The sequence below is a fragment of the Lissotriton vulgaris genome, chromosome 7 (genome assembly GCF_964263255.1).
Source record: "Lissotriton vulgaris chromosome 7, aLisVul1.2, whole genome shotgun sequence".
Taxonomy (NCBI): Eukaryota; Metazoa; Chordata; class Amphibia; order Caudata; family Salamandridae; genus Lissotriton; species Lissotriton vulgaris.
The window spans coordinates 218589805-218606790 of record NC_141695.1 but is presented as its reverse complement, the minus strand read 5'-3'; the positions used below and the strand labels follow the sequence as shown (position 1 = coordinate 218606790).

Genomic DNA, 16986 nt, shown 5'->3' with positions numbered 1-16986 from the left:
CGCAGACTTAGGCTGGAGATTTAATGACTCTTAGTGCGCTGTAGGTTCCGCCTCCCTACCCTGTCTCTCCTTCATTGGCTGGCTTCCTAAACGGAGGCCAGCCATTGGAGGAGAGATCAGTCACTCCGATGTAGCCCCGTCCTTTTCGGATGGATTTGGGGGCGTAATTTTTGATGTTCTTTAGACAGTGACGTTGTCCGTCACTCAGAACATCAAAACCACGCCCCCAAATTCGAAAAAATCTCGGAGCTTGTGTCCGCCATTTTCGATCCTTCGCAGTGAAGGTAAGGTCGTGTCTGTTTCCCTCCGTACCTTCTTCCCCCTGTCTGTTTCCCGCCCCGCTCTCCGTGTATTTTCGCTGTCCGTTTCTGTTTGTGCCTTCTTCCCCCTGTCTGTTTCCCGCTCTCCGTGTATTTGAGCGCCTCGGCTGCTCCTCCTTCACCATTTCCCTGATCCTTGGTGCCCGCTGTAGCAGCCCATAGTTCCCGGGTCTGGCGTAGGGGGCAGCAGTTTTGGCTCTGTCGGCCACCGGCAGCAGTGATTATTGCTGTGTAATGATGGAGGCAGAATCCACTTCCCGCCATGTCTTGGGGGCAACTAGGCTAGTATCGGGTGTCCCGCTCCCCCCCCCCCTCCCTCCGCCCGCAGTTCTCCTTCGTCCCGCCCCCCCCTCCCTCCGCCCGCAGCTATCATCGCTCCCTTTTGAATCATTGCAGGCCTGTGGGGTCCCTCTCATTACCTGGAATCCCCTTTTGTCCCGGGCCCCATTATCCCCCCAGGAACCCATTCAGCCGCCCCGGGGACCCCCCCTCTTCCCAGCCGGGCCCAGCAGTCACGGCAGCGCTACCATTCAGTAGGCCCAGCTGGAGTTACAATTACAGGCCTGCCTTCGCCTTACGCCTGCTCAGCGGGAGCCTAAATACACCCAAGCGGTGCCCGGGCTCCGGGGAGGGGGCAGAGGCTGTTTACACCCCCCCCGCACCTGAGGACACGACAGGTAGAACAGGACCCTCACGAACCACAACCTGTAAATTTTTTATTCCTGCATCTCCCCATGTAATCATTTGGCACTTTTCTCGTGGTTGCTGACAGCGTGCTTTTCAATTTTCTGGTCCTGTGCAGCCCTCGCCCCTGCAGTCGTCTCGCTACAGTCGAGCCACGGGCAGAGAAAGGGGGACACCTATGCTGTTAAGGGGGGTGGGAGGGGTCCAGACATACCCTGAGCTCGAAGGGTCTGGTGCCTTGCAGAAGACGTGGGATATAAACATTTGGCGACGGGGAAACGAGGTAAGCGGTCGGAACGGAAAAATAAATCAGTAGGTTACACCTTCGCTGATCCAATAAGTACCCCGTGCCTTGCCGCCCCCTCCCCCCAAAATATAACCCAACGTCCCTAATATATGTTGATTTATTTGGCTGCTGCCAAGTGAGGTTTGCCCACTAGTGTTGCGGCGTGCCGCGTTGGTAAAGCTACTTCTGCGGTCGCATCAGTGCATGTGGGGTGGACTCGAGGATGCGATTTTGTTGTTGAAGCGATTGAGCGTCACTGGGGAGTTCTCTTTGCTTCGAGTGGGATAGTGATAGTTTTTTTTTTTTTGTTCAACTGCGACTGAAATGAGGATTAAAGTTTCACTCACTGTGCACCTGTCATATTGGACGCCTGAATGTGCGCGCTTCTATGTGGTTGTTATTACTATGTCTGCCTGAGGCTGTGTGTGGTTGCCATGTGAGTGCAGTCCAAGGGACGCGTGTACGCGCAGCCTCATGCACACGTGTGCCTTCCAGTGCCTGCCTCCTTATCCACTGAAGCGTGTCAGCACGTGTAGTCATGTTTTCTTCTGCCATGACATATTTTATTGCGAGTTTCTGTTACGGCGGATGTGCGTTGCTGCCCGTGTGTCTCTATTTGAGGTGCTTCGGGTGTTGGCGTGTGTGTGTAACTGTCAATGATGCTGTGCAGGTGCTGGTATGCACATATGCATGTAAGGGCGACTAGTTATCTTAATGGTGTTGTACTGATTGGTGTTTACTGCCATTGCTACTGTATGTGTGCGTCAGTGTAGGGAATACTCCTGTGCGATTAGCAGTGATGTATGAGGAGGTGTATTGTGGGGTCTTTGTGGCTGCTTCTGTTGATTTGTGTGCACCAGCGTGCCTGAGCGTGTTGCTGTTCCTGTCAATGGTGCCGCGTATGTGTTGATGAATGTCTGTGCTATTCAGTGATGCCATAAATGGGGTTTTAAACTGTGCCCGGGTTCCTAGCGCTGGCAGTACAGCATTTGGCTTGTTGCTGTCTATGTGTGAGTCTGTGTCTTCGTAGCAATGTATGTGCGCTAGCATGTCTGTTACTGTGCGTGCGTGTTAATGATAGGAATGCTACGTGTGTTTTGTTAGTGTTGCAGTCTGTGATACTTTGGTGTCTGTTGCTGTCAGGGAAGAGGTATGAATGGCGACTGCCTTACCATCGGAGTTGCAGCTGGTGTTTTGTGCCTTGTGTCACTTGAGGATGTGTTAGTGTGCTTGTTTTCCTCTGTTCTGCTCTGTGTGCAGTTTGTGGCACTGTTAGCGATACAGTGAGTGTGCAGGTGTGTTTGTATCAAAGAGGCTGTTCTGTTGTGTCCTGTTCTGTAACTGTGTGGTTGTGTAATGTACTGTGTTGTGTGTCTTTGTCGGGGATGCTGCGCCTGTGTTACTGCTCAGGTATAATACCATGCGAGTTCTGTTATTGTGTGTTACGCTGGAAGCATATTGTTGTAGCGGTTTCTGTAGCACTATGTTGTGTAGCTGTGTGTCAATGACGTGTGTTAGTGTATGAGATGTTGTCTGTAGGTGTGTCTGTCACACTTGTGTAGGTGATTTACTGGGACTTTCCCGGTTAATAAGTTCTGTTCTGGTAAAGATAGCACAAGGGCCAGTTTTCAGAGAGGGTAGACTGAACGCAGAAGAAAATCGTTCATGTGCTTCAGTGTAGGATTAATAAGCAGCCCTTATCATAAATTGTCAGAAAGCACTTTAATGAACACATGGGACAATATGTGCAAACGCGTCCTTAATACCGCACGGCGGACAGTTGTCTGGTCAGGGTTTTGAATTTGTAACTTGCATGACGTCTGCTGCTAACAGTATCCTAATCCATAGTGAGCTGCAGAACTCGGACTGGAGCAGCTCGAGCCCTCTGGGTACACACGGTTCCCTGGAGTGGAGAGACGCGCTCTCGCTCCCTCGTCCCACCCGCCTACTCCCCTTGTGTCTAGAGATGCAGAGCTCGCGAAAGCCCTTGGCCGCCGAGGCTGCCCTTGCCGGCCCTGCCATATAGGATTAAGTCTGGTGTGGCAACATCTGCTGCTTACGGCAGCCGCACAGGGCTGCGGTAGCGACACGGGCTGCGGGAGTCTCGCGGAACATGAAGTCAAGAGGCCACTCAATGTTATCTCCATTTGGGTCTCTGCAAGCCCAGCTACTTCTTCTCTTCTGACCTCCATCTTGGCAAACCCCAAGTGTCCTTGGCTCCAGCTAGCCGCTCTGCGGTAGGCCTTTCTGCTAGCGAGAGACCTCTGTGGTTGGCAGTGCCCTGTTTCTGGACATGGCTAAATGAGGCCCTTTGGAGCGGTCGCCCTGTGCCCGAAGACAGAGCGAGATAGGCGGACTACCACACTGCCTCGATAGCTTTGCATGCGATGAAGAGGACGTTCTGGCTGGTCCCCGCATGAGATGTCCTATCTTAAAGCGCCTGGACGCCAGCTCGAGCGCTTCGACGGTCTCTCCCTCATTTACTGGTAATGGTTCTTCGGCCTAGCCTGGCTGCGCCCACGGTGACTGTACAAGAGTGCGGCTCTGTCCTCAACAGTGTCTTTCACGGCATACCTGTGTTTTGTGCCTATAGGCGCATCTGTCGGTCTACCTGTGTGTGTCGGGAGAGGGGGGCTGGTGATACTCGAAGTAGGGCCCTGCTGACAGTGAGTGTGTACAGTAGCGATATCTGCATAAGTGCTTGTGTCGGTTTTTTTCCATTGGTGTATCATTTCTGTGGGTGTCTGTGTTTGCCTGCTGTATTTCTTAAAGCCTTTGTGTTTTCATTTTGATACTTTAATGTTAGTATGTGTTGGAGCCGTTTGTTGTTTATCTGTCTTTAGGTCTCTGCTACAGAGAGTTTTGGCTCGAGCTGACTGTAGGCATACCTATTATTGCCAACGCAAAATATATACTTAGAGTGGACCTTGGGCCTGTCTGAGTTGTTGCTCTTGATCCATGGTTTTCCTCTCTATACATGTGTGTGCCTGGGCCAGGAGCATTCTGGTCTTCCAGTGTTGTGATTGGATGACGTGTATCTTTTCACTGTGTACTTAAAGGACTCTCTTTTTAGGTATCGCCGTCCACACAGCGCACCTACCTGGTTGCAAAAGACCTATTGTGTTCTTTCCTTGGTTGGCTTTATTGTCACTCTCAGTTGCTCGCTTCTTCCTTGATCATGGCTTGCATTCTCATTCTTCTGCTTCTACCTCCCCATGTCCACAGTCTCTTCCTCATCCTCTTGATTTGATTTCTTGTATCCTTCCACTGCTCACAGTAGGACAACTACTTTTTTTCTTTCAGTGCTCCATGGGTGTCCATGTGCTTTCTAGCTCCCTCGGTTGTGAGCTGCTTTCCTCATCCAAACAACCCCCCCCCACCCTCGGCGCTTGCGCTCTGTGTTGCTCTCTCCCTCTTGTGCAGGTCTTTCTTATGTGGCTCTCTCCATACACCTGAATTCCATATTGCTCTCTCCCTCGTGTGCTGCTCTCTATCTGCTTCTCCTCCACCACCACACTTCATGTTGCTCTCTCCCTCGTGTGCTGCTCTCTATCTGCTTCTCCTCCACCACCACACTTCAAGTTGCTCTCTCCCTCGGGTGCTGCTCTCTATCTGCTTCACCGCCATCACCGCCAACACCACACTTCATGATGCTCCCTCCCTTGTGTGCTGCTCTCTATCTGCTTCGTGTGCTCATGGTCGGCTTCGATACTGTTGGTGACTGTGCCTCCATGCCCGGCATAAGACTTCAATAGCTCCCTTCCTGTTAGACCATATGCCACATATTACTGTTTGTTCCTTTGCTGTGATCAGCATTTGGTGCTCTCTGAGAACTTCGCATCCTATTGGCAACAATGTGGCAACATTATGTTACTCGCAGTTATTCCCGCATAGCGCTTCAATGCATAGGTACTAAGAAGTGTTTGTGTAACTTGCAACTTGCGTTTCACGCAACAGGAACATTCATTTGAAAGAGCGCAAATATATATTCAATACTTTTCAAATTTTGGTGGAACACGCCACACGAACAGACTGTACTGACAAATCTTCCGTTTGTATATATCTAGATCATTTGGACTGTAGTATTGGCAGGATTGAGTTTATTGCAATTGCGCTACACGTTAGGCAACAGTATTTTATTGAAAGGTCACTGTGGCTCAAAATCAGTATTACAATATACATGCAGGGCAAAATTTTAAAGCGCATGATGGCAAACTGTATACATTTTTACACCTCCTGTTCATTATTTTCATTCGGTGAAATCAATGTTAGTACGGTTTTTATTTTCATGATCAGGGTGGTTTTAAAAGCAGTGTTTAATCTGATGACTCGCTGATTGATAAAGGCTGTTCACAGCCGAAACGTGTCTCAGTGATTTTTCTGCAGTGTGTGGTGGGACCTAACCTCATTAAACTGGCTGGAATAATGAATTCTCGTGTGTGTGCCCCCTTTTTAGGTCGAGGACTCCGTTGCACTGGGGATATACATGCATCCCTGCAGAATAACCTAGGTTGGCGTGTGTGACACAGCATCAGGAGTGGTGTGCAGCATGTCTGTGTGTGTGGCTCTGTCTGTGTGTGTGTGGCTGTGTGTGTGGCTCTGTCTGTGTGTGTGGCTCTGTCTGTGTGTGTGGCTCTGTATGGATAGCTTTTTTTGTAGGTGGCTCTATGTGTGGGTGGCTCTTTCTGTGTGAGGGTGGCTCTGTGTAGGTGGCTCTGTGTGTGTAGGTGGCTCTATGTGAATGACACTGTGTGGGCGGCTCTATATATGTGTGTGGGTGGCTCTGTGTGGGTGCAAATGCAATAGCTCATGCATATACGAGCAATTAAGCTATTGGCATTGTAAATGACTGCCATTTATTTAACGATTAAGCTATTGGCAATGTAAATGACAATGCTATTTATTTATGATAAAAAAAGATGTCATGAGCAATGCCAATAGCTCTACCTTTAATAATGCCGAGACCATTGCATTGTAAATGCTTGTTTAATCATTCTCAGGGGTGATGGCAAAATGTTTCAAAGTTTCGCTGCCAGGTAAACAAAAGAATGCCCATTGCTTCTAAATTGCTTAATTTTGGGCTCTGTGAAAAGCTTCTAGTCAGCGTACGGTAGTGAACTCTTAGATTTGTAGGGGGTTAGCAAACGCTGTATTAGAGGAGAACGTCTGTTGTACATAGCCCGGTGGGCAAGACAGATTTAAATTTAATTCTCCTAGATACTGGCAGCCAGTGGAATGCTGCAAGAGACGAGAAGACCGAAAGATGCTTTAGCAGAGCGCGCGCTGCAACGTACAGGGGGCTTCCCAGATAAACTGAATTACCGTAGTCTATACGGGACAGCACAAGGCCTCGGACTACAGTTCTTCCGAGTGGCAGAAGGAAGCCAACTCACAACCTTACTTAGTGTCCTGAGTAAGCCGAAACAGGGTGCTAGTTTTCTTACTTCAACCTCCACAGTCAGGTGGCTGTCGATCCAGAAGCCAAGACTTTTTATTTCTGTTTTGCGAGGAGATAGGTCACCTAGGCAGTCGGGCCACTGTAGCTCAGTCCATAGGGTGGGGTAGTTACCGACTCAGTTTTGTCTCCATTGAGTTTCGGGTTACTGCTCAACATGCAGTTGATGCCTTCTCTTAAACAGTCATTATGTTGGGTGGAAAGGTCTGCTGTACCTGGTGTTAGCGAAATAATTATTTGAGTATCACCGGTGCATGATACCATTGAACCTGTAATAACATCTACAAATGGTTGAACATATATATTGAACAGAGCGAGGCTTAGAGCTGAACCTTGCGGCACCCCATATTCTATGGCCCGAGTATCTGAGTGAAATGAGTCCTAGCATTCTTGAAATGAGTCCTAGCAATCTTGAAAGCTTCTATTCCTTAAAAGGTAAGCAAGATGTTCAAGAGCTACACCATAGATTCCTGCTTCTTTCAATATTCTAATGAGTATTGGGTGGGATAACGTGTCAAATACGGCGCATAAGACCAGGAATATAACTGCAACTGAGCCATTTGAATACAGGATTCCTAGAAGTTCATCAGCCATGGCTAACAAGGCTGCTACATGCTCTGAAGCTGGTCTAATCCTCCAGTAACGAGGAAAGGTTTTTGTCAACAAATTTCTCTACAATTGTACTGATACATGGGAGTAGGGAGATTGGTCTATAACTTTCAGGTAGTGGGAGATCAAGGGGAGTTTTTTTTTCATAAGAGGATTCAGCATGGCATGTTTCCAAATTGGGGGCACTACGCCACTTTGTCTCATCATTGCCTCCCAATTAATTTCTATATTTCAGCAGACTGTCATGCAGAGCCACTGGAATTATGTGGCAGGAGAGGGCCAAATTTGACGGCAGGGTTGACTAAATTATGCAGCCGAGTTGACTAGATTATGCGCCAAATAAATTCAAATTATGCAGCATATTTTCTGATATTATTCCTTCATTATTTTGTCATTTTTACACTTGATAACACTGTCTGGACATATGTTGCACCTCCGTTTAACACCCAAACATAGAAATAAGCAATAGAAAGGTGACCTGTCAACCTTTGCAAAAACCCATCCACTGTACGGCAAAACACGTCACTGCAATTTTAGAAGTTTTAAACTGTTTGAGCTCGAAACAATTTTTTGTAGTCAAAATCTGCAAATTACACAGCAGAACAATTATGTGGCAAATGCAGCAGATCTAGAAGCACTCCGGCCACACAATCACATAATTCCACTGGTTCTGATGTCATGGAATGGTCCCATTGGGACCAAAGTATTGTGGCACGAGACAGAGTTACTTACCCAAGAGCACTTAGTATATACTGGTAATCTGCACTTGTACCGTAGGCTTCAGATGCAAACAATGGGATGGTTGCACTGGAGTCTATTGTGCTCTGCCTAGTGCTTTCCCTGTTCCAACCTACCATCATTGCCAGAGTTGAGCAGGTGTTCACCCAAGTCGCAGCTGAAAACACGTTCCTTCAGGATCCCCCTCTGCTTCAAGCGCTGCTTGCTGGGGCGAGACTTCATGAAGGTGCGCAGGAAGCCCACTAGCTTGCCATGCTTCCGGGAAACTGAAATCAATGAGAGGACAACAAAGAAGATGAGAAAGTGGAGGGAGGCAAGAAAGGGGGCAGGAAAGGTAAAGACAAGAGCACAGCAAGGAAGTAGAAGACTGAAGGAAGGAAGGACTGAAACAGGAGGAACATGAGAAGTGAGAGAAAGGAGAAAAAAAGGTGGATTTGTACACATATTCTTAATTCAGGAAATTGACAGACTAATCGAGCCTCTCAAAGTACTAAAATCTATTCTTTGGCCCACACAGAAAAGCACCATCGCAACAATGGCGACCTTTCTAATATCAATTTGTCATAGGTATGAAGTTCAATTTAATGGCAACACAGTGATTGTCTTCCACTGCTGCCCAACATAGGAATTATTTTTAGTAATGGCCTATTTGCTGGAGTCCTAGATGAAATGTGGAAATGCAGTGTTAGAAGTCAAGCTTTAAGGGGCGTGGCTTGGACGCCGAGGAAGATGCGGTGTAGAGCGTCTCTCCTCCCGTCACGAGCGTTCATATCAGAAATTGGAACGTTTTAGCCCGTCTACAACAACGATGTGACCGCGGATTCAGCGATCGGAATACTCTGGGAATGTGGTGAGCTATTTCTTACGACTGGGACTGCACCGAAACTGGAGATACATCGAACGGGACTCCGGACGTCCCCTGCCGCGCCGTGGACGAGGGAACAACGGTGGAACACTGAGCGATCACCGCCGTGGTATTGACGACTGCAACCACGCTGTGACTGACACACGGTGAAGCGGTGATGTCCTAGAAAAAGATTGAGTGCCCGACCCTGGAACACGGACGCGTGACTAAAGTCCGACCGGCCATGTGGGGACCCAGGGCTTCCGATACCTTCACCAAGATGGCGGCCGCCACTTTGTATTTGCGAAAAAACGATCGCAATTGACTTTTATCAACGCTAATCTCCCCGATGAAGGTCTGAAAGGCAGTATTGGCAATACTAATGGTCTCTGAGGAAGAAAAGGGTACACATTCTTGATCTGGCAACGAGGGTTTAATACAATTGTGCCAAATGAATGAAATGCTTGTCCTCAGACAATGGTGACTTCTCCCACGATGCCACGTACAACCCCTAAGTGAGTCTATGTGACACCTTGCACTTCAAGACCCTCCTGGCGACGCACCATAACTGCTAGGTGCACTGAGAGCTGCCCGGCCACTTTCTCCTACCGACCTGTCTTCACTCTTCTACCTACATCAGCGCGACTGCGTCTGTCATAAAGGGCATTATCAAGTCTGCTCTACACGTTTGCGGTGGAAGGGTTTTCGAGACACCACTCAAGGCTCCAAATAACCACGATGGATACCAAAGATCAAGGCACCCTGAAAAGACTCAAATCAGACCATTCGAACCCGGGATCGCTGAACAAGCCAAAGAAAGTTACTACGGAGGCGCTTGATATGATCCTAAACAGGTTGGACGAAGTGAAAGATTTGGCTAAGGTCACCGAAGAGGAAGTGGTGGCAATCCGTCAAGATATTAGAGACACTAATGCACGTCTGACAGAAACGGAATCCAGGATAAGTCGTTTGGAAGATATTGAGGTTAAAACTTGTGCTGCCCTGAAACACCTACACTTCTCCACCGACCAAACTACTAGAAGACTGGCTGAGTTGGAAGATAGAAATAGAAGAGGGAACATACGCATTTTTGGGGTCCCGGAGGGGTCCGAAGATTCAGAGGGGTCGTGCATCCAGTTCTTGGAATCCTGGTTTGCTCAGGCCACGAATTTGACTTTTGTGAATCCCCTAGAGTTTGACAGAGCACACAGAGTACCCGGAAGAATAACTAAGGCGCAAAAAGGTCCCAGGCCCATCGTCTGTAAGCCGTTGCGGTATCAGCATGTGGAGCACATACTTGCCTTTGTTCGGAAGCACAATCATATCCTGTGGAGAGACGCAAAGATCTATATCTCGCAAGATTATAGTAAAGAAACAGTAGAAGTAAGGAAGGCCTTTTTGGCCCTGCGACCGCAACTGAAGTTGAGGGGATATCAATTTGACTTTGTGGGTCCGGCGGAATACAGAGTAACTGTACGTGGATCACCTCATTTTTTCACAGATCCGATGAAACTCAATCGCATGCTCGAGGAGTTGGAAGAACGCGACATGGAAACCAACAACCCAGACAATATGGCAGCCTCGGCTTCAGGATACAAATAAACATTTCTAGGAGATGTTGTTTACAATTGATCATCTCTGATCATTTGGACCCACAGGATTTGTGGCCCTAGCACCTACCAGGTTAGGTTTTACACTCGAGATCCCCTTTTGATACTGGGTGTTACTCCGTGAGTTATATCACAACGTACTATTCTGGCTCAATTGTTGGCAATTATTCTGCCCTTGTTTCCTTATTATCGAACATTTATTACCGAACTAATTTCTTTGATTTAAATTGTAACTAGTCTCGAAGATGTGTAAAACTGTATGACATTAACATATTACTTCGGCATTAGTTCAGCATTACTACGGGCCCTGCTGAGACTATTGACAAAGGGGTCATTTACTGTTAGTTTATCGCTAGTGTTTATGGCTGGAGTCTGCTGGTTCTTAGGGTGCCCTGACAGGAGAGTATGATGTCACAATATTCTACAAGGGCCTTCATTTTCCTTTAAACTACTTCCAATTAATGCTCTACTGTTAGAATCTCATAGAGTATATCGGATTATCCAGAGTATAATTTCATAGTTAAGCCACACCATTTTGAAGTTCTCATTGCTTTAATGTATGGTTCTATACACCTCAAACTGTTGTTCCAATGTTCATGCAATGCTGGTACCGACGGGAGGGCTACTGCGGTTTTCCTCACGTCGCCATGCTTCCATATTGCAGTAGGGGTGGGTGGGGTGGGGGGTTTGTGTTGTATACTGTGGTTTTCAGTTTCATTTTTGATTTCTTCAACTTCGTTTTAATTTTCACTTCTAATCTACTCCTTCTTTCTTGTCTGGACAAGTTGGATCATTTACATGCCATACCTGTGTGCCCATACATTTGCTCAAGATTTCTGTCAATTTAGTGCCATATTTTTCAATGATGTGCCGCATGGCACGCCACTCCTTGGGGCTCATAATGCGTTCATGATGTATGCAATAACAAATGGTACATCCTACACTCAAAACGCCGCTAGGAACGGCCTCCTTAGACAACTTAAAAATCTTGTCTCTGAATGTAAAAGGTTTGAACCAACCCATAAAAAAGCAGAAGATATTGGATTATGTGCGTAGGCAGAAAGGTGACATTGTCCTGCTACAGGAGACCAAACTAGACGCGAAACAATTCTACACTCTGCGTAATAGGTTCTATTCGGAAGTTGTGGGGTCAAGTGCCCTAGGTAAAAAGAATGGGGTGCTGATATTGCTATCGAAAAAATCCAAGATAGAGTTATTGTCCTCATCGGCAGACGAGAAGGGACGCTGGGTCACAGCTAAGCTAGCCAGGGACAATACAGAATTCTATGTCACGAATATCTACACACCTAACACCAATGATCTAAACTTCTGGCAAGAACTAGTGAAACAGATTGCAACCATACCTGACACAGCAGTTCACTTATTAGGAGGAGACTTTAACCTCCCATTCGATCCTGCCCTAGATAGAGATTCGAAGTGTACTTTCAAGCCAAATAAATCACATAGCGCATTCATTAAATTGTGTCAGCGCTTTAATCTGGTTGACACATGGAGAATACAAAACCCCACTGACAGGGACTACACATTTTACTCTTCCCCACATGATTCGTACTTCCGCATTGATTACATTTTCATTACACAAAATGGGGTACCTAGGTTAGAGGACACATCCATAGAGCCAAGACTACTATCGGACCATTCATGCATTTCCCTTTCCATTAGCAACATTAAACCCTCCCCTAAACCAACGTCATGGAGACTCAATGAAGAAATCCTAAACAAAGACCAGAATAGGATTGCCATTCAAACAGCCATCCGTTCATATCTAGAAATAAACATGAGAGGGGACACTTCAGACCTTGTTCGCTGGGAAGCCCTGAAAAGCACCTTAAGGGGGGTATGCATCAAGATCCGTTCTGCAATGAACATAGATTACAATGCAAAATTAGAAATACTAGAAAGAGAGATAGCAGACCTAGAAAACAGACACCAATTGACTAGGGACCGGGAGGCACTTAACACTATGACTAATAGAAAATACGAGTACAACAAACTGGTGAGTGAAAGAGCGGGAGTGTGGTTGGACAGAAGGCGGAAATTTAAACTTTGCGAATCTAATAAGGCAGGTAAAAGTCTGGCTGCTTATCTAAAATTCAAGGTACAGTAAAATTCTATTAATGTTATAAAAGACTCTAAAGGAGTAAGTCACTCTGACCCCCAAGAAATAACTGAGGTCTTTAAAGACTTCTATGAGGGCCTATATGCTAAAAACGAATTGGTTGACAAAGGTAAGGTTCAGGGCTACTTACAAGAATGTGACTTGCCAAAACTAACGTCAGAAGAACAACGCAGCTTAAATGAACCGATCTCGGCTAGTGAGGTAGAAAAGGCAATCAAAGGTCTGAAATGTGGAAAAGCACCTGGCCCTGATGGCTTTATGGCTAAATTTTACAAAAGTTTTGCAGCGGATCTAATAGAACCTCTTCTACACCTTTTCCAGGGAATCACAGACACAGGTGAGGTAACAGGTACATTAGCGGAGGCGATTATCGCGGTGCTCCCTAAGGATGGCAAGGACCCATCATTGCCAAAAAATTATAGGCCGATTTCCCTGATTAATCTAGACTGTAAGTTACTAGCTATGATTCTATCAGCCCGGCTACAAAGAGTCCTCCCTACCCTCATACATCCATCTCAAGCGGGTTTTTTAAAACACAGACTGTCAAGCGATAATACCAGAGTATTAGCCCACGCATTAGAAAAAGCGAAACTTCTGCATACCCTACAGTGGCAATCACGTTGGACGCTGAGAAAGCCTTTGATAATGTAGATTGGGCTTTCCTTGAGGCAGTTTTACACGAATTCAATTTAGGAACAACATTCACTAAACTCGTAATGGCTCTGTATGCCGGGCCCACCGCTAGGGTTAGAGCAGGGGGCTCCTTCTATTCATCCTTCTGCCTGAAACAAGGAACGAGACAAGGATGCCCATTATCCCCATCTCTGTTTTTATTAGCAATAGAACCGTTTCTATACCAAATTCGGAATAATAAGGCCATTGCTGGTGTGACGTTTGATGATTATACTGTCAAATTAACTGCGTACGCCGATGATGTGCTTATTATGACGGAGAGGGCTGACGAGGCTATTCCGGCATTAATGGCGAGACGGCGAGAGGGAGCGGCGCAGGGACCAGGGATACTCGGCGGCCAGGAGCTCGGGCGGCAGCACACACCGTGGGCCACAGGCGCGCCGCCACCGCTAGGTGCCGAACTTAAGCAAACTTTCAGAAAGTGTCAAAGTTTACGCTGAGGCGGATAGCGTGCATCCTTCAGTGAGAAGCCACCAAACGCAGCTGCAGGTTAGGACTTGCTGTGCCCCTGTCCCGGGACTTTCACCTGTCGGCTGCCGGGATGGCGCTGCCCTGGCTCTGGCTCTTCCTCGGGTGCCTGGGCCTCCCGCTGGGGCGGGCCGGGCGAGGGCTGCCCCCCGGGGACACGGTGTCCGAGCACATGCTGCGACTCTACGAGCGCTACAGCGGGGTGCGCCAGCAGCAGGGTCCAGGGGGGCTCCGGCGACAGCTCCAGGACGGCAACACGGTGCGCAGCTTCCGAGCCCTGCCCGCCCGCGGAGCCTAGTCCCAGCAGCTCGACGACTTCGGAGGGCTGGAAGAGGTCCCCCGCTACACGGCGGAGGAGGGCACTGGACATCGAATGCTGTCTCATACTATGTGACCTATTGTTCCACTACACCTCCCCGCCCGAACTTTCTCACTCAACCTTTCAGTACTGTTATTAATTGCACATCACAGGGGCAGCTGAAATTCCAGGAGCCTAGTCCCGACAGCTCGACGACTTCGGAGGGTTGGAAGAGGTCCCCCGCTACACGGCGGAGGAGGGCACTGGACATCGAATGCTGTCTCATACTATGTGATCTATTGTTCCACCTGTCTGTCTATGCTCCCCCAGGTACTTCTCTTGTAAAGCGCTCTGATATCCGCAAGGATCTTGTCCGCGCTATATAAAACTTTCTAAATAAATAAATAAATAAATGGCCACAATTGAGGAGTATTCTAAAGTTTCAGGCTACATGCTGAATAAAGACAAAACAGAGGTCAAGCTTTTAAATAATGCCGGGAATAAAGAAATACTTGGTACATCTGGCCTCACTTGGCAACCAAAAGCTTTTAAATATCTGGGTCTGGATTTCGAGAAAGATTTAATAACAACCCTGAAGGTGAATGAGGACCTAACTTTAAAAAAAGATATCTGCATTATTAGATAGCTGGTCACCCAAGTTTTTGTCCTGGTGGGGTAGGGCTGAGACCCTTAAAATGATGTGCACGCTTCTGGTTAATTACCTGGCCAGCATGCTCCCAATGACTTTTTCAGACTAATTCATCAAGAAAGTTGATAAGTTGTTTGGGGAGTTCTTGTGGCGAGGGAAAAAAGCCAGGATATCATTGAAAAAGTTGCCGCTAGCAAAAGAGAAAGGCGGCCTGGGCCTTCCCTCGTTCAGGAACTACCAGACGGCTTTCCTTTGTAAACAGGGGGCTCTTTGGTTAGTTGACTCTCCATCATATACTCCAGTATGGCTATCTATTGAGCAATCGATAATTGCACATGCACCCCTTTCGTTCCTCCTCAGCATGGATTTAGCGCATTAACCTCACTCCAAATATATCCTATTGAACACCAGGCGAGCCCTCCTCAGGCTTGACCAATCCCATAAAACTAACTCAGTAATCAAAAAGTCCACCCTAGTATCGCTATGGAATAACCCTATGATCCGGTTAGATGGCAAAACACTTTATTGGGATTTATGGGCTAGAAGTGGTATCCATATGGTAAAAGACCTTTATGAAGATGCTCTGCCCATCCCTTTCTCGACACTGCAAAAGACATTTCATTTACCACCCATAGAATTCTATCAATTCCTGAAATTGAAATCCGTCATCTCTAAACGTACCCTCACTACTGATTTACCCTGGCTGGCGACGCGTCTACCGATACTGTACCATGCTGACCATTTCGTCTCCAGAGTCTATAAATTGCTCCTCCCCATGCCCAGGAAACCCCATACGCTATCGGAAGACAAGTGGGAGTCGGAAACTAACTCGACAGGAATGGCGATAGACTGGGAAGTAATACACAGCACTGCACTATCAAATAAGGTCTCCCCAATCCTTTGTCAAACAAAGTACATGTTGCTGAACAGAGCGTTCTGGACCCCTCAAAAGTTGTTCAAATGCCATCTAAAAGATACGCCCAATTGTTGGAATTGACAGACAGGACCTGGAGATTTGGCGCACATGCTTTTTTGTTTGTTCCATATTAAGAACATTTTGGGTGAAAGCCTTTGCTTATATTCGCCAGGTATTTGGAATTACACCTGCCCAGGAATTCTTATACGTCATTTTGGGCCCACTAGATACACAACGACCTGACATACATGACCGACAACTGTTAGATATCATGCTGACGCTGGCGTGCAAAGTTATCCTCTGTAAATGGAAGAATTTTTGCTGAAGTCAACTTTAAAATCTGGCTAGAATGGCTCTCCTTTTTGAGAGGGGCGGACAATCCGGCACTGCAGTTAGCTACATGGAAGCCTTCTAACAAAAAACTGTGGTCCTCACTGGATGAGTCATCCTCTCACTTTGAACCTCCATGATGCAACCTTCTAAATGTTGATTATCTTTATATGATTCATTGTCTCTGTATGACTCCAACAATTGTGTTTTTTATTGTATATTTTACTGTCCCCTGTACTGTGACTCATGCTTCCGTCGACCGCTTATTATTGATACATTGATACACTTGTCCTTATTTCTTATTCTTACTCTCCTTCCTATTTTTCTCTCTTCCTTTGGTTTTGGGTAAGCGTTATTTATTGCCACTATTGTATTAATCTATGTATTGGAAGATTTACTGTATTGTCTTTGCTTTTCGTTTTTCAATCTTCAATAAAAAAGACTTGAAATAAATAAAATAAAAAAGAAGTCAAGCTTTAAATCAAACAGGGCCTGATGCCATCCTGGGAATAACAGGCTCATACCCTGTATTAAAGACCAATTTCATATCTGTACTTTTGGAAAAGTGGTGGGATTGCAAATAGAAACCTCAGTGTGTGCCTTTATACAACAATGATCTTGTGACATTTCAGTGCTGTGCCCCCTTGCTTAAAATATTTTCTTTGAGGACCCAAAATGACAAACATGTTTTCTCAGATTTATTGCAAAAAATGCTAAATAAGTTTTTAAAAAATGATTTAGAATTTTAGTGGAGCTTGAAGTACACCCTTTAACAAATATAGACAAAGCGGACATTTAGTAGTGGGTTTGAATTCTCCACAATAAACATATGAACTGTGAAACAAAGCAAGCGAAGCACTTCCTGTGGGATCCCTTGCTCAAGCGGTAGGTCACAGGAATAGTCCTTTACTGATATTAGGCAAGTGAGGTACTGGAGTAATTTGTA

The 16986-nt window shown here is 46.6% G+C and overlaps 1 protein-coding gene across 1 annotated transcript in view; it reads right to left on the bottom strand.

The window, feature by feature from the left end:
* ARHGAP33 (Rho GTPase activating protein 33) overlaps positions 1-16986 on the bottom strand; it is a 396382-nt gene that overhangs the window by 53591 nt on the left and 325805 nt on the right. Inside the window, exon 12 of the mRNA XM_086929989.1 lies at positions 8209-8358. Coding sequence (XP_086786115.1) covers positions 8209-8358 — 150 coding nt within the window. The remainder of the gene's footprint in view (positions 1-8208; positions 8359-16986) is intronic.